The sequence below is a fragment of the Carcharhinus amblyrhynchos genome, chromosome 20 (genome assembly GCF_965287045.1).
Source record: "Carcharhinus amblyrhynchos chromosome 20, sCarAmb.v2.hapA, whole genome shotgun sequence".
NCBI lineage: Eukaryota > Metazoa > Chordata > Chondrichthyes > Carcharhiniformes > Carcharhinidae > Carcharhinus > Carcharhinus amblyrhynchos.
In genome coordinates this window covers 26,210,458-26,237,704 of record NC_137343.1, presented here as the reverse complement: position 1 = coordinate 26,237,704, position 27,247 = coordinate 26,210,458, and the positions used below count along the sequence as shown (strand labels likewise).

Genomic DNA, 27,247 nt, shown 5'->3' with positions numbered 1-27,247 from the left:
TACCATGCTTCGGGACATCCTTTCCTGCAGCATATTAGGTAGACAATGTTGGCTGAATTGCAAGAGTATTTACCGTGTACCTGGTGGATGGTATTCTCACGTGTGATGATGTCATCCATGTCGATGATCCGGCATGTCTTGCAGAGGTTGCTGTAGCAGGGTTGTGTGGTGTCGTAGTCACTGCTCTCCTGAAGGCTGGGTAGTTTGCTGCGAACAATGATCTGTTTGAGGTTGCATGGTTGACTGAAGGCAAGAAGTGGGGTGTGGGGATGGCCCTGGCGAGATGTTCCTCTTCATCAATGATATGTTGAAGACTGTGGAGAAGATGTCGTAGCTTCTCCACTCCGGGGAAGTACTGGACGACGAAGGTTACTCTGTCCACCGTGTCCCGTGTTTGTCTTCTGAGGAGGTCGGTGCGGTTTTTCATTGTGGTGCATCGGAACTGTTGATCGATGAGTTGAGCACCATATCCTGTTCTTATAAAGGCATCTTTCAGCATCTGGAGGTGTCTGTCACGATCCTCCTCATCTGAGCAGATCCTGTGTATACGGAGGGCATGTCCATAGGGGATGGCTTATTTAACGTGTTTAGGGTGAAAGCTGGAGCATTATTTGGTTGTCTGTGGGCTTGCGGTACAGTGAGGTGCTGAGGTGACCGTCCTTGATTGAGATGCGTGTGTCCAAGAATACAACCGATTCTGGAGAATAGTCCATGGTGAGTCTGATGGTGGGGTGGAACTTGTTGATATCAGCATTTAGTTGGACCATGAGTCCAAAGGAAGAAAATGTCATTGATGTATCTAGTGTATAGCATCGGTTGAAGGTCCTGTGCAGTGAAGAAGTCTTGTTCGAACCTGTGCATGAAGATGTTATGATGTGGGAATGCCGGCGTTGGACTTGCGTAAACACAGTAAAAAGTCTGACAACACCAGGTTTTAGTCCAACCTATTTATTTGATAATACTCACAAGCTTTCGAGGGGACTGCCTCTTCGTCAGGTGAATGGAGAGTTCTGGCCTCAGACAGAGCATATAAAGCACAGATAGTTTAGAGATTACTGGTTAGAATGCGAATCCTTACACCTAACCTGCTGTTCAAGACCTGAAGTGGCTGACAATGTGAGTGGAAGGAGCACTGATCACAGGTTAAAGAGATGTGTATTGTCTCCAGATAGTACAGTAAGTGAGGTTTTGCAAACCCAGGCAAGTCACGGGGGTTACAGATAGTGCGACATGAACCCAAGATCCCTGTTGAGACCGTCCTCATGTGTGCGGAACTTGGCTATCAGTCTCTGTTCAGCGACTCTGCGCTGTCGTGTGTCGTGAAGGCCGCCTTGGAGAATGCTTACCCGAAGGTCAGAGGCTGAATGCCCGTGACCACTGAAGTGTTCGCCAACAGGAAGGGAACAGTCTTGCCTGGTGATTGTCGAGCGATGTTCATTCATCCGTTGTCGTAGCGTCTGCATGGTCTCCCCAATGTGCCATGCTTCGGGACATCCTTTCTTGCAACGTATCAGGTAGACAATGTTGGCCGAGTTGCAAGAGTATTTACCATGTACCTGGTGGATGGTATTCTCACGTGTGATGATGGTATACATGTCGATGATCCGGCATGTCTTGCAGAGGTTGCTGTGGCAGGGTTGTGTGGAATTGTGGTCACTGTTCTCCTGAAGACTGGGTAGTTTGCTGCGAACAATGGTCTGTTTGAGGTTGTGTGGTTGTCTGAAGGCAAGAAGTGGGGGTGTGGGGATAGCCCTGGCGAGATGTTCGTCTTCGTCAATGATATGTTGAAGACTCTGGAGAAGATGTCGTAGCTTCTCCGCTCCAGGGAATGGGCAATGGGATTGTGTGAGAACCTCTCCGGCTACACCCAGGGCATCCTGAAACCCATTGTACAAAGAACCCCCAGCTTTTGTCGCGACACTATGGACTTCCTACTGAAACTCAGCACACATGGAGCAGTTGAACCAGGGACACTCCTCGTCACAATGGACGTCTCGGCGCTCTACACCAACATCCCCCACAACGATGGCATTGCTGCGACTGCCTCAGTACTCAATGCTGATAACTGCCAGTTTCCAGATGCAATTTTACAACTCATCCGCTTTATCCTGGACCACAATGTCTTCACCTTCAACAACCAGTTTTTCATCCAGACACATGGAACAGCCATGGGGACCAAATTTGCACCTCAATATGCCAACATCTTCATGCACAGGTTCAAACAAGACTTCTTCACTGCACAGAATCTTCAACCAATGCTATACACTAGATACATCGATGACATTTTCTTCCTTTGGCCTCATGGTGAAGAATCACTGAAACAACTATATGATGATATCAACAAATTCCACCCCACCATCAGACTCACCATGGACTATTCCCCAGAATCAGTTGCATTCTTGGACACATGCATCTCCATTAAGGACAGTCACTTCAGCACCTCACTGTACCGCAAGCCCACAGACAATCCCACAATGCTCCACTTCTCCAGTTTCCACCCTAAACATGTTAAAGAAGCCATTCCCTACGGACAAGCCCTCCGTATACACAGGATTTGCTCAGATGAGGAGGATCGTGACAGACACCTCCAGACCCTGAAAGATGCCCTCATAAGAACAGGATATGGTGCTCGACTCATAGATCGACAGTTCCGATGCGCCACAGCGAAAAACCGCACCGATCTCCTCAGAAGGCAAACACGGGACACAGTGGACAGAGTACCCTTTGTCGTCCAGTACTTCCCCAGAGCGGAGAAGCTACAACATCTTCTCCGGAGTCTTCAACATACCATTGACGAAGACGAACATCTCGCCAGGGCTATCCCCACACCCCCACTTCTTGCCTTCAGACAACCACACAACCTCAAACAGACCATTGTTCGCAGCAAACTACCCAGTCTTCAGGAGAACAGTGACCACAATTCCACACAACCCTGCCACAGCAACCTCTGCAAGACATGCCGGATCATCGACATGGATACCATCATCACACGTGAGAATACCATCCACCAGGTACATGGTAAATATTCTTGCAACTCGGCCAACATTGTCTACCTGATATGTTGCAAGAAAGGATGTCCCGAAGCATGGTACATTGGGGAGACCATGCAGACGCTACAACAACGGATGAATGAACATCGCTGGACAATCACCAGGCAAGACTGTTCCCTTCCTGTTGGCGAACACTTCAGTGGTCACGGGCATTCAGCCTCTGACCTTCGGGTAAGCATTCTCCAAGGCGGCCTTCACGACACACGACAGCGCAGAGTCGCTGAACAGAGACTGATAGCCAAGTTCCGCACACATGAGGACGGTCTCAACAGGGATCTTGGGTTCATGTCGCACTATCTGTAACCCCCGTGACTTGCCTGGGTTTGCAAAACCTCACTTACTGTACTGTCTGGAGACAATACACATCTCTTTAACCTGTGATCAGTGCTCCTTCCACTCACATTGTCAGCCACTTCAGGTCTTGAACAGCAGGTTAGGTGTAAGGATTCGCATTCTAATCAGCAATCTCTAAACTATCTGTGCTTTATATGCTCTGTCTGAGGCCAGAACTCTCCATTCACCTGATGAAGAGGCAGTCCCCTCGAAAGCTTGTGAGTATTATCAAATAAATAGGTTGGACTAAAACCTGGTGTTGTCAGACTTTTTACCATGAAGATGTTGGCATATTGAGGCGCGAATTTGGTCCCCATGGCTGTTCTGTGTGTCTGGATGAAAAACTGGTTGTTGAAGGTGAAGACATTGTGGTCCAGGATAAGGTGGATGAGTTGTAAAATTGCATCTGGAAACTGGTATTTGTTGGCATTGAGTACTGAGGCAGTTGCAGCAATGCCATCGTCATGGGGGATGTTGGTGTAGAGTGCCGAGACATCCATTGTGACATGAGGACAGTCTCAACAGGGCTCTTGGGTTCATGTTGCACTGTCTGTAACTCCCTTGACTTGCCTGGGCTTGCTGAACCTCACTTACTGTACTGTCTGGAGACAATACACATCTCTATAACCTGGGCTTAATGCTCCTTCCACTCACATTGTTGGCCTCTTTAAGACTTGAATAGCAGGTTAGGTGTAAAGATTCGCATTCTGATCAGTAACCTGTAAACTGTCTGTGCTGTTTTATGCTCTGTCTGAGGCCAGAACTCTCCATTCACCTGACGAAGGGGCAAACCTCGAAAGCTTTTGAGCCGATGGCCACTCTTGTGATGTTGTCCTGCCTGAATACATACCAAATAGGCAGCACACAGCAAGTTAGAATAGCAAAATCAAACAAAGAGCGTTAGCCAGCTTGTGTTAAATTAGTGAAAATAACTGAACCATTGAAAAACACGTAACAATTACTTGAGACGTAGTTAAATCACAAATGACACTGGCAGTTCATAACTCCCTTACCGCAGGTCGGTGCAATTAGGCAGAACTTTAAAAGTATGCAAAATTCATCAGCATATTCGAGAGACCTCACTGATTTGACGCTCAGCATACAAAATACATTTGCTTTAAGTTCTGCATCTGGAGGCTGGCGTTGTCCTGCGCATGTGTTTGTTGAATGTTAACTCAGCAGTAACCGGGGGGAATCTCAGCAGCTGGGGCTCCGCTCTCCACGTAGTTGGCGGCTGTGGACTTGGAGCAAGAGCACAGTAGACACCAATCTTTCGTTATGGAGGCCAGGAAACAGGTCACCTTTCTGGAACGAGATCCTGTTAGCCAGGATTTGCAGCAATCATGCAGGACAAGGCAAGAAAATCCTCCCGCTGTTATTAATCGGTGCTTTCATCCCCCTTCAAATCGACTCGGAGCTGACCTGAGTTCTGCTTAGGGTCGATAAGCTAGTAATCAAACGGTGGCTTTTGCTCATTCCCAATTATCTAAGAATTCCGCTCTTGGAAGTTTATTACTGTTTTATGTATTTTTAAAATTGAATTTAATTTTATTTCTGTGACCCTATTTTGCTTTCAAGGAGAATTATGCTGACATTCTTTCCATCTCCACAGGTTGTGTTTTCCCCCTTTTTAAAGAAACTACAAGTTTCGGGCTGATTTCGTTACTGTTATTCGGTTGCCTTTTGCACACTTTCTCAATTCATCCTTAACCTTTCTGGTGTTATTACCGTAGCAATTTTTTTCTGTTCTCATATCTGACAAATGAGGTGTATACCTCATTTGTTATTGTAAGAAGTCTCACAACTCCAGGTTAAAGTCCAACAGATTTATTTGGAATCATGAGCTTTCAGAACACTACTCCTTCATCAGGTGAGTCCCACTCACCTGATGAAGGAGCAGTGTTCTGAAAGCTCATGATTCCAAATAAATCTGTTGGATTTTAACTTAGTGTTGTGAGACTTCTTACTGTGCCCATCCCAGTCCAACACTGGCATCTCCACCTCATTTTTTGCTATTGGCAATTTTGCATAGTACACTTTTTAAAATGAAGTAAAAGGCATTTGTTTTGTTTTAAAGGTTGGTCAGATGATACTTTCTTAAACTGTTATTATATTTTAAATATACATGGCTAGCTTTCTGTACTAATTGAAAGGGAAAATGCTTATCCTTGATGATTTTCACCCATTGGAGATGGATGGGATCTCCTTCCCTTGGACCACTTGAAGCTATTTACAGCTAATAAGAAAGAGGATACTGTGATGGAAAACATTAACATATCAACTGCTGTGTAGACTGTCACTGGCATGCCTTCTCTAATTTCATCAACGTCAGAGAATTAGGAGAATTGTGAAGAAAATATATCTTTTAATCAAAGGCCTGTTTCTTGGAGTTATGATGTAGAGATACTGGTGTTGGACTGGGGTAAGCACAGTAAGATGTCTCACAATACCAGGTTAATCAAAACACTCCGAAAGCTTGTGCTACCAAATAAACCAGTTGGACTTTAACCTGGTGTTGTGACACTTCTTGGAGTTATTCCAGACTACTAAATCTGACACCACAGAACATTTAAAAACATTCTGTTTATCTTCTGGGTCATTGGTTTCACGCTAAAACATCCCTTTTTAGTCCAAGTATTATTGGATGATTTATTCAGAATAAACAAGATGGTATTTGAATAGTGAAGTACCTCCTTCAAGTTGAATGGCTGTGTTTTTGGAAGCTTCATCCTGATTGTAATTGGTGTTCTGCTTTTTAGAATTTATGGTAACTTATTTTCAGAACATTTCCCTATCATGTAAAGATAATAGACGACTAGTAAATTGCAAAAGTAACCAAGCAATCAGGAGTTAATTACATAAATAATTGGAAGATTGATTAGGATCAAAACCTTGAGTAAGGACTTGAGTAAATACATAGTGACAGATTGCTATGAAGACGAGAGCTAAACCCAGCTCATCAAGAAATTGAGGATGTAATGAAAAGATAAAAAAAATTAAAATTGTTGGAATAAAACTTGATCTCCATAATATGAATCACTTTGTTCTGCTGAATGATATGTAACTGATTTCACAAACAGAAGACCACAATTTAAACTGCTACAACTGTTAAGACCACAATTTAAACTGGTACAAATGTTCCTTTTTATTTTCCCATTGGTGCAGTTTTATTTTAATGGAATAGACACATGGACTTTTTTGCAATGTAAGCGACAGATGCTAAAATGAATACTGTCTTTTAAAATGTATTCTTTGAAACTGAAGACTTAATTCACCTATATATATTTCATGAAATCATTGTATATTTGATTACATATAATGGTGTCTCCTTAATGTGTTATTCCTTTTAGGACACTGGGACATAATTGTCCAAAAAATCATGATTCAACTGGTAAGGAAAAATTTCTACTTTTCTAGTTTCTTGGATGCATCTCATGAATTTGATAATGTACAGAGGTGATACAATTACAATTCTAAGAGATGACTCATTTCCTGGATGAGACAAAAAAGCATTTTGCCACTTGACTTCAGACCAAATGGGAATATTGATATGCCATTTCATTTTCTGCTTTAGCTGATTGTTATATATTGTCAAATTTATTTTGTATGTTGCATTACAAGCCATTAATTGACTCTTTTTCTTAGCTAAATAATTACATATGCTTAATGCCAGTTGTACTTCCATATTGATAAATTCTGGGAAAAAAAATGGAATTTTGTTAATGTTTGGGATCTCCTAAAGTTCAACAGAATAGTTGAATTATAACAAGCTGACAGTGTTTTGAAGCTCTAGTAAATTACCATTAGGCTTGTATGGGAAGACAATAAAAGTGAATTTGATAAAATGTTCAAATGATAGTTGTAGAATGTGCAGATGCAGTAAAAAGAAAATTGAAAAATGCTCTCCTGCCACATTGCTCCCAGGCCGCAAAAAACGGATAATGCTCCCACAGACATCACTCCACCCTTACAACATAACTGTTCCCCTTGTCCACCCACTCCGCCCGCTACCCAGACCGATAGCCTGCAGAGTGGCAGTGGACCTACCTACCTACCTACCCACCCACCAGAGAACAACCTGGCCTCCCTTCTCCTCCACCCCACCTACCCATCAGAGATACATCTGACCTGCCTCACCACCACTTCCTACCACCACCACCTCTGATCATGTCCATTTTCGAGCCATGGTAAAGAGGAAATTGGCACAAACGCAGGTGTGGATCGTGGTATTCGCCTCACACTTGACTTTACCAAGTTTTTGCACTCAACGCAATGGTAAAATTAGGCCCTCTGTGGATGGATTTTCACCGAGTTAAAATTTTGCCCAGAATGTAATATTTAGGGGAAGTGCTACATAATCATAAGAATTTGTAATGAAAGAGGGTGATAGCAGGTGTATGCAGATGTAAAGTAATATTAAGCATAAGTAAACTTTTCTCAGTCTGTTGTAATAAATGAGGATCAGCTATTAATTGGCAAGGTGCATTTCATGAATTGCCACCCATCATGATTCACAATTGTGTTGCAGATGCTCCAGAAATATCACAAGAGATGATCAGAACAGTTAATTCACCAATTCCTTCCCCACTTGATGCTAACATTGATCTACAGACAGCAGTTCCAGAGTCTTCCAGCCAACAATCACAGGGTCAGAAAAGCCACCAGGAGCAACCTGAATTGATGGCAACTTCAAATTCAGACCATTGTCTGATTCAAAAAGAAACTCCAGAACAACAAGAATTGGGGATTGGAACTGCCAAACAGGGAGGCAAGCAAACTAACACTTACTCTAAGGGCACATTGAGCATAGGAGGAAGAAAGCAATTGAAAATTCAAAAAGATCAGCCAGGTGCTGACCTTGCAGCCAATTTGATAATGTTACAGACAGATGGCCTGATCCAAGTAGGGGAAGTGAAAGCGAATTTCCAGCATAGACTAGAAGAGATACAAGTCAGTTTGCAGACTGGTGTCAATTTGCTTCAAGGCGTGATTGAGTCCAATAACAGCCAGATAGAATCAGCTGTGGAGGAGGTGAGTTCCACTGTCAGCTCAGTTGAGACCATGCTACAGAATGTGGATTCCAGGCTAACCACAATTAACTCCAATCTATTACAGCTCCAAGAAACTGTTGAATTTGGTTTAAAAGAACTCACTAAGGAAATTGCTTCTCTGGTCAAGTGGTTGTGCCAGAACCTGAGTACTGAACCTATAGAACAGCAGTCTGTCAAATCGTTCAGGACTTCCAGGACAGTTCGTATTTAAACAGCAGGATCCACCAAGTGTGTATGCGAGTCATCGAGCGCATTTTTTATCTTGGTTTATTGGGACAAGCACGTTGTAAGACCATTAATAAACAAATCGACAGCAAAATGGGTAATTAAGGTGCCTACATAATAAAACTCACTGCATGTCACAAAATAGATCAATTTCTATCCCTTATTTAGGATGAGATGTTGGACAACAATAGTTGTCATTTGCAAGTTGCTACCCAAGAAAATGGAAACATTAAAGTATCCTTGCTTGTTCTGGAGGTTCAAGTTTTTACAAGTTGCCGAGATCTTCTGAAGTTGAAAAATGAAGTGGGTGGGAATTAAAATGTGAGATTTGTGCTCAATGCAACAATGGAGGGTTAGTGTTGAAAATGGAAGTGCTTTTTCATTACCATTTTAAGATTAAATATTTCTATTAAATGCAGATCAAACCTCACTTTACTCTGGGCCAACCTCAAAACTAAAACACTTTTTTATTGAACCAGTATGACAGCTTCCCACTGCTAGATCTGTAATCCTATCACCTGTTTAGTAAGGTTGCTAACTTAATTCCAAATTAATAGCACTTTTGTCCTGTGGATCAGTGCCCACTTGGATTGAAAGAGATCCTTACGGACACCAATAAAAATAACTTCCGTCCCATCATTTGAGGTTGCCTTTTGAATTCCAGCCCCAGAGATTAATGAACCTCTTTAACCATGTCATACCACAAGGAACAGAGGTACAGCACTTTGGTCATTCGTTGTACATGAAGCATTTTGAGGTATTCCTGAGAAATGGTACTTAAATACCAGTCGATCTGCTACTTGCTAATTTCTTTTAGGGAGAAATTAGAAAATGTAATTATTGAAGAATCTTGTATTGACATTTTTGTAATTGTGTAGCAAGTGTAACAGAGAAATGACCTATTTCAGTGGAGATAAACACTTGTCAACACATATACAATTAATGGCCCTGGAATCCTGAAAAGCCCAACAAATGTCACAGCAACACTGCTTTTGCTGTTGCTGGTTTCTAGGGAAGCAAAAATGTCTAATTGCTTCCCTAACTAGAGCAGCTGAATATAACTTTAAACAAAGGGGTTGTTAGTTTTAAAAGAAAACCTTAAAAAGATGCAAATTTAGTAAGTGCTGTTAGTTTCATGGTGACGAGAAAAATTGCAAAAACTCCTGAAACAGTGGCCAAATGCTCTTTTTATAGTACAGCAGATGGGCCTGGCTCTCCTGCTAATGATGGTGTGGAGATGCCAGTGTTGGACTGGGGTAAACACAGTAAGAAGTCTCTCAACACCAGGTTAAAGTCCAACAGGTTTATTTGGCAGCACAAGCCACTAGCTTTTGAGGCACTGCTCCTTTATCAGGTAAGTCAGGTAACCCCAAATCTTATGCACTCCTGATCAGAACGTTCGATTAGTTACTGCAAGGCTCGTAAGTCTGCTCTGGAAGGCCTCTACCCATATCCGATGTAAAAACGGGAGTATTATATCCTTGTGCATATTTTTATATCCCTTCAAATACATTCTAATTCCTGTAGATGTAGTGTCACAGGTAGGAAGGGCTTTAATTTAAACAGCCTGATTTCTCCTCTGTAAACACAATGGTGTTTTGATTTTGATTTCCTCCTTTTATAAGTGGTAGTGAATTTCCTCACCCCTCAGTTTTGATGTGGTCCAATTTCTATTAATAATCCCTCAGCAAGCTCTGGATAGGATTAGTTTATTTTGCACATGTAAAAGCGGGCTGGAAGTCACTGCATAACCTGCGGTGCATTCATACAATAAATGAGGAATAGAGATGGCAAAACTGCTTGAAAGAGCCTGGGTTCTGAAATGCAGATGGCGAGTGCAACTGCAGGAATCACAATGATCCTACCATAGACTGGAATAATAATAGTGTAAAGAGCTGCGATGGGGAAAGACTCTGAACCATGCTTGGGAGAATTTTCTTCATCAATTATGTTTCCGGCTTCACAAGGAAGGAGGCATAATTGATCCACCACATTACTACTGTGGTTACAAGAGCAGGGCACAAACTATGTGGATTACAAAGAATGGTTTATCTTGCAACCCCTTAAAATGCCTCTTCACCATCTACAATAGTCACCATCAATTGTTTTTAGTTGCTTAGGCCCTAAGCTCAGGACTTCCCTCTCTGAATCTCTCTGTTGCTCTACATTGTCTTTAATTAGCTGCCATGATATCTCCTAGGTGGTTTGACGTATTGTTTAGTTTTGTAAAGCCCCTGAGAAGCACCAAGATGTTTTACTAGCTTGTAAATAAATGCAAGTTATTGTAATCTCAACAACCCTGATGAAACCAGTGTAGTGTAGCTGCAAAATGCAAACATCTACAGAATGCACTGTAGCAACTTGCCAAGCTTACTTCAACAGCAATCCCCAAATCCTGCCATCGAAAAGAACAATAACTGAGACATTATGGGGTGGACTACACATTGAACACCATCTTTAACTTAAACACATTTAACCATTAGACCACAAGGACAGCAGTAATTCATGAAAATGGTATGCCACAATCATTGTGGAATGAGGGAAGGGCACTAAATGTTGACTTGCTTGTGTCCTAAATGGCTTTGGATCAAGAACTGGAAAGTAGGAGTAGGCTGGATAACTCTCTTCCAGCCAGTAGAGATGTCATTCGCATCCAGAAAATAAGTAACATTAATGAAAATCTCGTGTTTTAAAATAGCCACATGCTGCTTTGCAAAGTTTAGAACATACATTAAACATTTTCTTTTTGAGTTAAATATGTTATTCTTTTTTTTCTGCTGCTATTGTTTCCACTGACAGAGAAAGTAGCTGAAATGAAGGAACAAAAAGCTAGAGAGTATCGAGTCATGCTGCAACAAGTATCACTCAGTCCACGGCTGAAAACTATACACATCCCCAGATCAATGGAGAACGCATCATTTTTGCAGGTGTCTGCACTATATGTCTACAATATCCTCCTGAAACTAACTGATTTGACAATTTTTCAATCCCATTGTTCCAGGCATATACTTAAAAGTAGCAGGTATTGGACATTCTGCTCTAGAATCTAAAATGAATGTGCAAAAACACTGTTATCTAATCATATAGAAATTGGGTTGGGGGCTGGGTGGTGTGGTAATTATATTCCAGAAAGCCAGATAATGAAGGATAGAACCAGAGCCTGACTTTACAATGTATTTATTTAGTGTTGTATATTACAATGTATTTATTTAGTGTTGTATATTACAACCACCACAATTTTAGTCTATTTGTAAGAATTTAAGTGAATCAGCAGTTAAATATCATTAAACAATGAACAAGGATGGTAGAGGATGTATAATTGTACATATGTCTCCATTAGGTCACCACAAATTCAACCAGGAGAAATAATGCTAATGAAAAGTTTTAGTTTTTTTAAAAATATTAAACTGTTGACCATTAGTTTGACTATAAGGATCTTGTCTTCATTGCTGGCTGCTCATGCTGCTGACCAAAGCACTTATCTTTGCTCCACCTGCCTTATGCAACAGGCAATCTCGTGGTAAATCTTGTGCCCTTTTATAGAAATAAAGTAGAGCTTTTTGTGATCAAAGGACATTTCAAGGTGCTGTACAATCAGTGAAATACTGTTGTAAGAAATGTGAAAAACAAATTTGCAAACAGTTGGTCCAACAAGAGTGGGATTAATTAGCTGCTTTGAAGAGCTGCCACAGACATGATGGACCAAAAGTTTTGTATCATTCTATGATTGCTACATTTTACAGTTCTCCAGTGCACGTGGTGTACTTTCTTTTACTGACCAATACTCTCACTTTGCTAAAAGTATACTCCTTCCTAGGACATGGTTGCTTAATTGCTATTCACCTTCAGCCATTTGAAGATATTTGGCTTGATCTTGATGGAGCAGGGTGTCATGTTGCACCCAACATTAGTTGGACCTTTTCCTGCATCCTTTGGGTCAAATTATTTCACTTTCTGAAATGTGCGCTGATAACATTGTGGTAAGGGCAGCAGGACATCTGGGACTTTTGGTAGAGGTGGGACCGACAGAGTAATTAATAAATGAGATTTAGAGATGGAGAAAGAAACTCAGGAATGACAAGAAAAGTGAAAATGGGTGAATTGGAATCAAATTGGGTATAGAAAGAGGGAAATAAAAATTGGATTAATGGAAATAGACAATAGGAAAAATAATAAGTAAAATTTAACGTTTTCTAAAATCTCTAACAAAATACAAGAATGAGATTGAATGCTTTAAAAATTTTTTCATTTTGGCTAAAGAGGTTAATTGGTATCACTTTAATGATTATTGTGTCATTAATGGGAGTTCTTGTGGCTCAGTGGGTAGTGTCCCTGCCTCTGAGCCAGAAGCTCCATGTTTGAGTCCAACCCCAGGATTTGATGGCCAAGGAAGTTGTGTTCATAACATGGCCGAACAGGTTGAGTGTGCCAACCTGCAATTCTTCCAAATGCATCAATGGCAGCCATTAAGAATGGGACACTCTTAGTCAGCCATGCTTAATGTGAAGTGGTGTCCTTCAAGCTGTAAACTTCTGGTGACGGACTAGCAATCTGTTCTGGGAATTACTAGCTTTAGAAATAGACAAAAGTCTTCCTTAGTGTACTGTTAGGTGTAGGAAGTGAATTGGAATGTCAATAAATAGATCATTTCCTCTTAATTGCAAATCTTAACTTAGATTAATAGAAATTAATTAACATGTAAATCCAGCAAGTTCTTAAAACTGGGAGATGAAGAGCGAGATGCCACAAATGGAGGAGTGGTCTAAATCAACCAGCAACTTATAGAACTTTGGTACTCTCAGTCCCCCTCTCAATCCCCTGTTTTTGCTGACCACATTGCATATTAAGAATGGAATGCATTTTTGACATGCTATTATTTCCCCATAAAGATATAACACATTACTCCTTGAGCCTTCTGAATACTATCAGCAGGTGTTTTGACCTGGAAAGTATTTCAATCACCCCAGCCCCATCTTTGCCTGATATCTCCATGTATGCACATTCCAAACCTGGATCACCTGAGGGGCAGTTGTAGCACACCTACCATTGTGCTGGCTGAGATAAACTAACCCAACATGTACCAGAAATTAAAACTAGAATCCTAATAGGTAAACTCCAAGTCATCCACCTACATTGTTAGCAATGTGTTAGGTTGTCCTTTTGGGCACTACCACCTTCATTGCTTATAAAATAAGTGAATTTAAATTGTTAGAATTCAAGAGATTTGAACTTGATACCAGTTAGTTACAGCAAATGTTTTATTGGCACAGAGATCAACGCATTAGTATCTACAGTTCTAAACAGATCAGCTTAGTCTATAAGGTCACTGGACAAAGTAGCATGCATTGTCTATTACTTCTTCAGTTTTCATTAGCTGGAGAGTGTTAGGCTCTCACCAGCACTGATATCCACTCACACAAGCCAAGGCTTTCTACTCCTTTACTTGACAGTTAAAATCCTTCTTTTATGTTCCAAAGTGACTCAACAAGTCCAATTGTTTCTGTCGACACCAGTACAAATGCTGGTTTTCCATTTTCCTGATTGTCCAGCAGGTTTAACCATCTTGAACTCCATTCTAAATGAGTATTTCCTGCTCTTAATCAACATGCTGGAAATATTCAGCAGGTCAGGCAATGTCTGAATTATTCAGTCTCCACAGATGCTGTAAGAAGTCTGACAACACCAGGTTTATGTCCAACTGATTTATTTGATAGTAAATAAATCGGTTGGACTTAAACCTGGTGCTGTCAGACTTCTTACTGTGTTTACCCCAGTCCAACACCAGCATCTCCACATCGTGTCCACAGATGCTGCCAGTACCTGCTGAATATTTCCAGCATTTTCTATCAGACCCAATGTCTTGCTTTTGCATTTTGTAAAATCTTTAATTTCTTCTCCTTTTCTCCTGTTACATTTACTATCAATCGTTTACAGAGAATAGAAATTGTTGATGTGGCTCACAATTGCCAGTTGTGAATCACATACATCCCCTTAAGGCCATCCTGTTTTGACAGCAAGGTCTGCTCACACATGTAGCTTACATTTTAGAATGATTCAAACCACTACACTGTGAGTTAGGTACATTTAACATTTATTGTCCCAAGTGATCAGAGAACAGGTTGCAGCATAATGAAAGACAGAAGTGCTCCCTTTATAACATAAAGGCAAATAAGTCAGTAAAACAATTCTAAGTTATTCCATGAAAATCTCATCCATTGTTTTAAAGAAAGCACAACTCTTATCATGTGACATTCGTTTCAGAGTGGTCCGTTCATATCATTAAATATCTGTTCTTGCTCTGTGTTCTGCGGACATCCATCAAAAGTTTAGTTTGTATTTGACGGAAGGATAAGAGGGGATTTGATCAAGGGATATAAAATTTTAAAAGGGATTGATAAAGTAAACATAGACCAAATGTTTCCATTTGTGGGGCAATCTAGAACAAGAGGTCACAAGTATAGGTTGCAAGGTGTTAGATTTAAAAACTGAAATGCGGAGAAACTACTTCTCGCAGAAGGTAGTGAATTTTTGGAACTTGCTCTCCCCAGAGTGTGGAGTCTGAGTCATTAAATGGTTTCCAGGAGGAGACAGATATTTCTGATTCAGAAATTGGGTAAAAAGGATATGGGGAATATGGATGGAGATCAAGGAGAGGTCAGTCATATCTGATTGGCCTCTTCCTGTGCTGTAATTTTCTTTGTTCTTTTGGTATGGAGGGCATTAGCTGTGAGGAGAGGTTGGAGAATCCTGGTTTGTTCTCACTGGAATGACAGAGGTTGAGGGGTGACCTGATAGAAGTCTACAAGATTGAGGGGCATGAACAGAATAGATAGTCAGAAGCTTTTTCCTAGGGTGGAAGAGTCAATTACTCGGGGGCGTAAGTTTAAGGTGCAAGGGGCAAAGTTTAAAGGAGATGTATGAGGCAAGTTTTTTTTTTAGTGGTTGGGCCTGGAACTCGCTGCCAGGGGGAGATAGTGGAAGCAGATATGATAGTGACTTTTAAGGGATGTCTTGACTAATACATGAATAGGATGGGAATGGAGGGATATGGTCTCCCGAAGGGTAGGGGGTTTTAGTTCAGTTGGGCAGCATGGTTGGTGCAGGATTGGAGGGCCAAAGGACCTGTTCCTGTGCTGTAATTTTCTTTGTTCTTTGAATGGCGGAACAGCTCGAAGGGCTGAATTGTCTACTTCTGTTCCTAATTGCTATGTTCTGATGACATCTCTTGCATCTTCTGACAATTTACAAACTATATTTTAATCTTACACATTATTGCTAAACATTAAAAAGATTAAGCCATTACCTTATGAAACTCAGCTTGTTTAACTTGCAATTGGAAGCCCAGTATTATCTTAAATTCAGCCAACTATTTGACAAATTTTTCATTAGGCAGCTGTAAACTATTGAACTTAACTGCAATATTTTTAACTTAAAGTACTTATTTTTTCAATATTAACTCTTATTTTGTACATCCATAGCTTCTCTTTATTATCAATTCCTCCCTTATGTTCATAAATATTTTTAAGTTTACTTATTAGTGTTACAAGTAAGCTTACATTAACACTGCAATGAAGTTACTTCAAAAATCCCCTAGTCACCACACTCTGTTCAGGTACACTGAGGGAGAATTTAGCATGGCCAAAGCCCCTAACCAGCACTTCTTTTGGACTGTGGGAGGAAACCCACGCAAACACAGGGAGAACGTGCAGACTTCACATAGACAGTGATCCAAGGCAGGAATCGAACCTGGATCCTTGGTGCTGTGAGGCAGCAGTGCTAACCACTGTGCCACCATACTGCCCAATATTCATTAAAATAATGAAGGCGGTAGGTTTCTGCAATCGTTCACTGCCTGCAACTTGAGACTAAAGTGCTGTATTAATTAATACCTAATTAGAAAACAAATGTATTTCTAGAAAAGGCAGAGGAAAACCAGGAGGATTGGGAGAAAGCTGGATTATGAAGAACATTTTTCAGTTGACAGCATTACTAACTTTCTAAGCTTGCAGAATGACTTCATCCATTTTAATGAGCTTACCTTTAACATGAATAGCTCCACTAGCCTAGCAACCCATTCAATGCTGTTTGTGAAAGTGCCAATCTTCAGAATCCTTGGTAAACAAAATATAATTCATGGCCTGTGTCAAGCAATCTTCATGTACTCTGATCATTTTAGACAATATTTTCACATACCACCTCCTATTTGTTGACTTCAGCTCAGCCTTCAACACTATTACACCCATGAAATTCATCTCCAAATTTTGTGGCCTGGGCCTTGGCACCTCCCTCTGTGACTAGCTCTTGAACTTCTTAACTCTCAGACCACAATCAGTAAGGATAGGCAACAACATCCCCTCCATGATCATCCTCAACACCAGTGTCCCACAAGACTGTATTCTCAGTTCCTTACTAGGCTCCTTATACACTGATGACTGTGTGGCCAAATTCCCCTCCAATTCAATTTTTAAGTTTGCTGATGACACTATGGTAATGGGTCAGATCTCAAACAAATATGAGACAGAGTACAGAAATGAGATGGACAATCTGATGAACTGGTGTGGGAACAATAATCTCTCCGTCAATGTCAACAAAACAAAGGAGATTGTCATTAACTTCAGGAACATGCCTCTGCCTACATCAATGGGGACAAAGTAGAAAAGGTTGAGAGCTTTAAGCTTCAAGACCTATCCTGGTTTCCCCCCATGCCGACACTATAGTTAAGTAAGTTCATCAACGCCTCTACTGTCTCAGAAGACTAAGAAAATTTGGCATGTCAGTGACAACTCTCACCAACTTTTACAGATATACCATAGAAAGCATTCTTTCTGATTGTATCACAGCTTGGAATGGCTCCTGCACCGCCCAAGACTGCAAAGATGTACAAAATGTCGTGAATGTAGCCCAATCCTTCACACAAACCAGCCTCCCATCCATTGATTCTGTCTACATTTCCTGCTGCCTCGGCAAAGCAGCCAGCATAATTAAGGACCAAACGCACCCTGGTCATTCCTTCACCTTCTTCCTTTGGGAAAAAAAATACAAAAGTCTGAGATTATGTACCAATGGACTCAAGAACAGCTTCTTCCCTGCTGCTGTCAGACTTTTGAATGGACTTACCTTGCATTATGTTGATGTTTCTCTACACCCTAGCTATGACTGTAACACGACATTCTGCACTCTCGTGTCCTTCTCTATGGACGATATGTTTTGTCTGTATAGCATGCAAGAAACAATACTTTTTCACTATGATAATACACGTGACAATAATAAATCAAATCAAATCACCCAGCACTACTACTTAATCACATCTCTTAACTTCTACACTGTTACTAAATTATCAGATTGCTTATCCAATATCATGTACTGGATAAGCAGAAATTTTCTCCAACTAACAATTAGGGAGATAGAAGCCATTGTTTTTGGTCCCTCCTTCAAACTCCATTCCCTAATGACTGACTCCATCATTGGTCCAGGTGACTCAGACTAAATCAGACTGTTTGCAATCTTGGTGTCAGATTTGATTCTGAGATAAGCTTTATTCACACCATAACTAAGACCACTTTTTTCCCACCTTCATAATTTCACCTTTGCCTCTGCTGCTGAAACACTTATGCCTTTGGTTGACTGTTCCACTGCACATCTGGTTGGTCTCCCATATTCTACCCTCTATTAACTTGAACTCTGGTGCCCTTGCTTGTACCAAGTTCTGTTCATATCACTCCTATACACACTGACTTTCGTTGGCTCCCAGTCAAATAATGTTTTAATTTTAAAATTCTCAGTTGTTCAATTTCTCCTTGGCTTCACCCTTCCCATCTTGCATGTCCTCTGCCAGCCCTGCAATTTTCCTAGATATCTATGCTTCTCTAATTGTGGTGTCTTAAGCATCCCTAATTTTAATTCCATCATAATTGATTGCCAGACCTTCAGTTGTCAGCTCTGGAAGTCCCTTTCTATATCTCTCTACCTTCTTTATTTAGGACAATCCTTAAAACCCAGTTGGTCATTGACTTACAATCTCCCATGATACTACTCAAAGATGAATATACATTTGACTTGTCGGGTGGTTTCATTAAATCAATACCACAAAAATAGTTCGACTGGTCCTTTATTTTATTTGTCTGATATTGCTGTGTATGTGTTGGCTGCTATTTGTCTACATAGCAACAGTAAATTCATTCACAGCCAATGAATTACTTTTGAATGCCCCAAGGATGTAAAATATACAAGACAAATGCAAGCTTATAATATTTTTAATTTTTTTATATAGTCGCTAACTTGGCTATAAAAGTGTACTACAAGAAGTATAATAGTTGTGCAATGCAGTTCCACATTATTCATCCACTTGTTTATAATACACTAACATATTTAGCTTGGGGAACGAAGTGTAAAGTTTGCCTGCTGACTTAGCCTAAGCCTATTGCAATCTTCATTCTGATACTCCTGGGGAAAAATTTAAATGGGCCCAGATGTCAGTTGGAAACTACCTTTGCCATTGAATACTTACTTGGATTGGCAGCTATTCAGCTCTCTCCTTGTTATCTAATTTACCTCTAATATCAAACACCCATCAGAAAAAAAATCAAGGTATAAATATTCTCTTAATTTCTTAGTTGATCTTTTGTTTGCTAAGTGTAATGGATATTCTCAAAACTTGTGTAAGCTAATGAACTCTGTGGGTTTACAGTTAGTGGAAGAAATGGTGCATCTTTTAGTTATGCTTTTAATAACAGGCTGAGAGAGGTTATGATAGCACTTCTGAAGCAAGTAAGAATAACAGCCATTTCCCATTGACGTACTGGAATTGATAGAATTACTAACTCAAGAATTTTTACTAATTTCTAGAATAGTCCATAGTTCATTTAATATTTTCTACCTCAAATGTTTTATATAATTTTTGGTTGATTCATTACAAGGCATATCGACACCAACAGGAAACATTTTTATTTGTAGTTTGGTGATATTACAGACAACAGTTTCTTTCTCATTATTTCTCCACCCTGACAGAGAAATTGCTGGTGATATGAGTTTGCAGTCAGATGACTTTTCATTGAAGTGCTAAGGGAGTGCAGCATTATTAAAAGCATGATCCTCCAGATGAGGTGTATTACCCCTATCTGTATGCTTTAATATCTCCAGTCATGAGTTAAAAAAGCTCTTGGCACTGTGCATGGAGGAGCAGGAAGCACCATCAGTGAATGGGTCAGCATTCTTTTATATAAAAATGGATTCAATTGGCCTTGCAATCTTTTTGTTTGTTGCATCTTGCTGTATGCAAATAGTTTGCACACAGCAAGATGCACACTAAAAATAATTAAATGGATGTCAAACATGTTCTAGAGGCAAAAGGTACAATACACAGAGGGAAATGGTCATTCTGCACTTATTCATCGATCTCTATCCTCCCATAAAAAGCAACGTGAGCCGGAATTAATCCAAACAGAACCAAATTTGGATAGTTGTTTAAATTCAAAATTACACTATGTGGGCTACCTGGGCATGATTAACTTCAACAATTTACAGACCACTGAAAAAGCGTCATGAACCTTTACACTCACTATCTGTATTGCAGCATCCAGACTTGAAAATAGGCCAGAAGCGATATCTATATAGTATTGCTAACATCTACAGTACAGATCACATGCACAGACTGATGCAGAGACAGTACCTAAGCATGTTGCAACATCGTACCCAACTTGGTAAGTAGCAATATATATATATTCTAACAAGCTTGAATAGTTCAGTAGCTTAAATATTAACTTTACATACTTTTGGAAGGATTAAGTCTAGAAGGTAGGACATTCTGCTTCACAAGGAGTGAATTGTGCAACTATAATCATAGTTCGAGCATCTAAAATGCACCTCCCCATTTTAGCTAAGGGTAGGAAGGTTGGAAAGGTTATCTATAGTGAAATAGCAATGATACGTTCGCCACTGAGATTTATTTCTTTATTCTTTGCATTGTGGCAATGTCATTGGACCAATACTCTAGAGGTTCAGGCTAATGCTCTGGAGACATGCGTTCATTTCTCACCACAGCAGCTGGTGGAATTTAAATTTGGAATATAAAACTAGTGTTCGCCACTGAGATTTATTTCTTTATTCTTTCATTGGAACGTGAACATTTGTTTGTTGCCCATCCCCAATTGCCCTTAACTTAAACATTTGAGGATAGTTAAAATTCAACCACAATGCTGTGGCGTGAGTGTGACAGTCACATGTAGGACAGTCATGTGTTGGCCAGACCAGGTAAGGATGGCCAATTTCTTTGCCTAAAGGGCATTAGTGTATCAGATGGATCTTTATGATAATCAATGATGTCTTTATAGTCACCATTACTGAGACTAGTTTTATATTCCAAGTATAAATTCCACCAGCTGCTGTGGTGAGAAATGAACGCATGTCTCTAGAGCATTAGCCTGAACCTCTAGAGTATTGGTCCAATGACATTGCCACAATGCATACATACTCCATAATTTACCCTTTTATTGCTAGAGCTATAATTAGTAACTTGTAACAATTTTAATAATCTGAATGTCCATTTTGTTTAATCATGTATTTTCATTTATCCATAACAGGGTATATAAGCCCACGTGAATGTCAGAAGTACACTGATTATCTTACTAAACAGTTTCAAAACAAAGTTTGGAAGCAAAGCAGTAGCAGGTCATCAACAGCTCAAAGCTCTGTTAAGCAGTCACCAACCCTACAGGCTAGAAGACCACTTTTCCTCCCTAGCATAGGGGACAGAGAGGTTTGTGTATATCAATTTCTTTTCACTATTGTCAATCTTCTGCTTTTATCTAAATGATAAATTTGCATAATTAAGGATTATTAGTTATGTTTTGAATAATTTGATGTAGTACTGGCCTACAAGTATGGATCTTGATTACAGAATGTCCATTAGGCTGAAAGTGAGAATGTTACAGATTTCAAGCCTGCCTTTTATATTCTCTCAGCATGATTACTCAAATTTCAGAAGAAAGCCCCTACCATGCAGTATCTTATTATGTAACAAAGCCCAGCCTTGTAAGCTCAGGATCTCAGATTTGAAAACATCTTTCCTATTTGTCTCCAGTACAGATCGGTCAACCAAGTGTACATCTCAGGCATCCTTCCCTCTTCAAGTTGTTTGTCCTCCTGTGTTATCACTGCTGCAGTGCTTACCACTGTGCCACCCCATTGTCTCTGTTATGCTATAGGCCAAGGTGCACAGGAACAACAGCACTCATGACTGGGAACAACTGGTCAAGGTTATTCTTTATAGCCATCACCAATTTTGGAAACTTTTATTGCTGATTAAGTAACTATACTATCAATTGTTGTAAAAAGCCATCTGATTTATTAATGTCTTTTAGGGAAGGAAACATGCCATCCTTTCCTAGTCTTGCCTGCAACTCCAGACCCACAATAGTGTGGATGACTCTTAACCACCCTCTGAAATGGTCTAGCAAGCCACTCAGTGTAAGGGCAATTAGGGATGGACAACAAATGCATGGCCTGCCAGCAAGTATACCATACTTAACATGAAAGAATAAAAATAAATGGCAGAAATGATCAACCAGTAACTAATCCGAAAATTGTCGGGAAGGAGAGAGTCCTTCCTGTTGCTGAAGCAAGTTTAGCTGTTTGAGGTTAGGCTAGGGCATCAGGTTGAGTGGAAGTTGAAAATAGTACCACATATTTCAAATTAGAGTCTCATGAATACTTACGTTGAGATCTACATAATTTTAGCACAAGTTTCTACAACTCACTTTACCAGTTTCCAAAGCAGAGTTTGGTATGGCCTGTACTGTAAATATGTGCAAATGCCATTGAGACCAAAATAGCACCCACAATAACCACAATGGATGTTACATAATTTAATTTTGATACCTTAATGCCCATTATCACAGGTAACAGTGGTAAAAGTAGCTCATTATTACATCGTACTTTATTCTTGAAAAAAAATACAATTTTAAAGCACAATATTCCTAAATAATTTCAGTGCAGGGTTTAAAATAATCAAATATTTCCAAAAAGTGTTTATGGTAAAGTCTGTTGATGGTCTTTACTCATCCCCTATAAAACTGCTTAATGCTCAATCAAGCAACAGAGCTAATTTTTAGGAAAAAAGAAACTCTTTACCACCTGAAGCAGAGAACAGAAACAGAAAATAAGTTAAATTTGGGTGCTTGAGGTATATAGGTTCACATTTACACTAAGGTCGGTCTGTCAGTCAACTAACATTGAGTTTCCTCAGGAGACTATGCAAATCTGCAAACAGTCCAAGATCCAGGAACTCGTTATAGTTGAGTAAATATGTAGCACTAGATACAGGTGTTTGAAGTTAGTTAATTTTTACTGCATTTTCAATTGTAATGGAGGATTTTCAAAGTTTAACCATTTCTGTAACATTTTGGATTGAAATGAAAGTCTCAAATGACACAATCTTGTCTATGAACTCAGTAAAAATTTTGATTGGGACAAATAACCACCTGAATTTAGTTTTTCAATATCCAAATAGCCAAATGTAATGAAATATTAAGAATCAAAGTATGTAATCAGTGGGATTAGTTTTAGATTGTTGCAGATCCAAGACACACACTAACTTAGTAGCCTCCTTCTGTGCTGTAGATTTGTACAGCTCTAGGATGCTGTCTTGTTTTAAGACAAGAATTGCCTATTTAAAAGGCTGAAAAATAATTAATTGTAACTGAAGAATTTTCAGACATCTGAGTGGCATGATGAGATGCTGTATAAATGCAAGTTTTTCCTCTTAAAAGAAAATACTTTTTACAATGCTGCAGGTTGCATTTTAGAGCCCCAACCAAAGTAACTCTAAAAGAGCCCACATTCAGATCAGGGAACACATCCAACAGGTAATTATTTGTCTAAAAATGTCAACTTATTGCTATAAATAGATGAATTCATGTCAGGTAAAATATGAGAATTTACTCAAGTCTGGGAACACTTGTTTTATATAAATCCCTCAATTACTACTCCGATTTATTGCAAGCTCATTTTTATGGTGAGAGAGGGGATACTTGAAAGCTCCTTCATTTTCTTTGTTACAATTGTCACATAGATTTCCTTCCAAGTGGCTTATGTATCTTAATTGCTATATGTAAACCACCATCAGTAGTACTTGCATAGATCATTGGGACTGACAAAATGCTTGTCACCTTGCCTTCCAAACTATATTTAGGTATGTATTTGTTTTCTTGTATAACAAGACAATGATGTCCCTATAATCAAAGTATGTGTGAAAACCTAGCAAAGTTTTAATACCTCATGTAAAGTTTCACTGAAGTCAACATGATTTCATAGCAAAGGCAGAAGCAAATTTTAATGCAAGTAAAAGAGAGAGGTCACCTGCCATCTCAGATCATCTAGTAAAATATTCAGCTGGCTAGCAGGAGAACCACATCTTGGTGTTGAAACAATAGCCAGCACCCAGTATAATTTGGCAACTGAAATGACTAACAGGCATTTTAACCTCATACCTTTTGCTTAATTACTGCAGAAAACAGTTTTGATGCTCTTGGCTACTTTCGAATTTGAATGGGGAATAATACTTACTATTATGATTTCTCTTGAATTTTTCTATTATGACCTGTGGAGCATTTGTCATAATTAAATTGATGGATTTAAAGTAACCAAAAAACCCAGTGGAATCTGAATAAGTAGTGTAGAAATTTGAAGGCCAAAACTGAATCTATTAAATAGCATAACGTTGCTTTTAAAGCATAGCCGATTTGCTAAGCAATCATTTTGAAGTTCAATTTAAAAAAATTCTTAAAGCTCAAATATAAAATGCAATTTATTGTTTGAAACATTGTCTTGCAAGAACTTCTAAATTTAAGCTGTTGTATTTCCTTAGAAGTGACAGAAGAGAATGAAGAACTGGTTGATTCCACAAGTTCCATATCAATAGCTGAACAAATCAGAACAAGCTAAGCAAGAATCAAGAGGGAAAAAAAAACAAGCAGGAATGAAAACTGAAGACTTTCCAAAATATTACCTCAGAACTTTGCATTATTTCAACTATTTCATTAGAGATAACTGTTGTTTTACACAGTCAGAATAGGAGTTTGTAAAGTCATTAATTGGGAATATTTTCACAAGAACCCAAGATCATACAAGACTGAAGGGGATGGTAAAATATTGACTTTCTTAATGTATGAAAATCTAAAAATACTGGGCAAAGGATTAATGTGTTTAAGATTCAGAACTACTTAAATGGAATATTAATATATTCTCACAAAGAAAAAGTTTATAAGCAAACTCGCAGCAGCATTTGCTTCTCAATATCAAAAGGCCCAATTGAAGTGATAGAACGTGTTGAAGCAACAGAATTGGCACAAAGGCTACTTTGATAATTGGACTATTACAAAAGTGTATTTTTGGGGAACTTTTTAATCCATTTTTTTGACTGAATTACTAAAACTGATATTTTCAATTGGTTTATTTAAATTTGGAATTAAGCAAGATGACTTTTTCCTACTTGGACCTGTTGTTGGTGTGTTCAGGACATCAAATTGATAAATTATGGAAAGGAATCACAAATATGCTATGGAAATGATCATAGAACAAAACTAAATCAGAAGTCATTTGGCACAATGTGTTTGCTTTTCTAGCGCCCTAGCTCACATCTACGATTTAAACAGATTTTGAAAATTAGGGTAGCAAAATAGGCCATTCAGCTCAACCAGTCATGGCAGTATTTTTGCCTTACTCAAGCCTCCTCATAGGATAACTACAGTACAGAAAACAGCTATTCAACCCATGGTGTCATGCGAGCTCTTTGAAGAACTCAGCTAGTCCCACTCTGCCACCCTTTCCCCGTAACCCTGCCATTTTCTCTCTTCAGGTGTTCATGCAACTTCCCATCTGCCTCTGGCACACATTCAGGCAATGTATTCCAGATCCTATCATTTGCTAAGTAAAAGATAGTTTTCCTTGTTGTCTTTAGTTCTTTTGGCAAACACCTTGTCCTCTGGTTCTCAATCCTTCTGCTAATATGAACAGTTGTTACGTCAATTCTGTCTAGATCCCTTAGTTTTGAACACTTCCACTGAATCTCCTCACGGGAGAGTAACCCAGTTTCCCCACCTGCCCATGTAATTAAGTGCTTTTCCTTGTAAATCTTTTCTATACCTTTTCTAAAGTGCAGTGCCCAAAATTGAACATAATACTCCAGTTGGGACTGAATCAGTGTTTTATAAAGGTTCATCAAAACTTCCTTGTTTTTGTACTCCATGCCTGTGTATAAAGCTCAGAATCCCATATGCCTTTTTAACATCTTCTCAACCTTTCCTACCTACCATTTTGTGTGTATACATCCTCAGGTCCTTTTGCTCCTGCACCCACTTTAGAACTATATCCTTTATTTTATATTGCCCTCTTGTTCTTCCTCCCAAAATATAATCACTTCACATTTCTCTACATTAAATTTCAACTTCCTCCTATGCACTAATCTGCCTATCTCCTCTTGAAGTCTATCATTATCCACCTTACAAGTTCCACATTCTCACCTCTGAGGAAAAGCAGGTGTCTGAATTCCTCATTTTTTTTAACTTCTTGCTGACTATTTTATAATGATGGCCTCAAACCTTGCTCTTCATTTCATAACTGGAAGCACCAAGGACCTCTATTAGGTTACCTTCAGCCACCTTTTTCAAAGAAAAATTTAGCTTGGTCATCCTTTCCTCGCAGGCATATAGGTATAACAAGTCTGGCATAACTTTACTTTTCAATTCTACCTGTCTAGAAATAAATACAAGTTTTTTTTGGTCTAAAATGGCCTTATTAATCTGCATCACTACTTTCACAGGTGTTAATTGTATACAGAGATTCCCTTATCCCTCTATCCCGTAAAAAAATTTGTTGTAGTCCTCAATTTGACTATCCCATCCAAATTTGGTGCCGATTGCAAATTTAGAAATTGTATTTTTAATTCCAAAGTTATTAATAGCAATAATCCTTGTAGGACTCCACTTGCTACTTCTACCACTAAAGAGCTACATTTACTGCTGCACTCTGCTTTCTGATCATGTAGTTGGCCAGCTATCCATTCTGCTACTTTTCCTGAGACCCATGGTCTGACCATATTCATGAATCTATTACATGGTACCTTCAATTTTAAATTGACCTTTAAATAAAAACCCCCTTTGCCCCGGTCCTAACTCTGAATATAGTTCACTCTCTAGCTTCACCTCAGCCTCTAAACTCATCTTAACTGCAAGTTTCTAGCGCATGTTTGCTTCATCCCACTCACAGCATGCCAACTAACCAGCCAAATTTCTTTCAGTTCCCCCAGTGGCTGTCCAATATTCAGGTCTCAAATTAAATTAAATCAAAACATTAAATTTTAATATCAATATTCTAGCATTTGAAACACTAACAATTTTACCTTTGCCATCCATCAAGTATCAAATTTTGATTAACAAATTTAGATAGTTATACAGAACCAAAACTGAAACCATATTTTGTTTCATGAAAATGCATTCTAAGATATGGATTAGTCAAGAAAAGTTAATAGGAAAATACAAACAGAATTATAAACCAATTTATGAAATCTGTCACAAAAAGATTGTGAAATGCACA

The 27,247-nt window shown here is 39.2% G+C and overlaps 1 protein-coding gene across 1 annotated transcript; it reads left to right on the top strand.

Annotated features, from left to right (window-relative positions):
• Nucleotides 1-6,737: 6,737 nt before the first annotated feature.
• On the top strand, nt 6,738-22,602 carry fam216a (family with sequence similarity 216 member A). Its single transcript, XM_080208800.1, has 5 exons — nt 6,738-6,774; nt 11,459-11,586; nt 20,232-20,358; nt 21,238-21,413; nt 22,555-22,602. Exons 2-5 carry the CDS (start codon nt 11,473-11,475, stop codon nt 22,600-22,602), a joined length of 465 nt encoding a protein of 154 aa, XP_080064926.1. The 5' UTR covers nt 6,738-6,774; nt 11,459-11,472.
• Nucleotides 22,603-27,247: the final 4,645 nt, after the last annotated feature.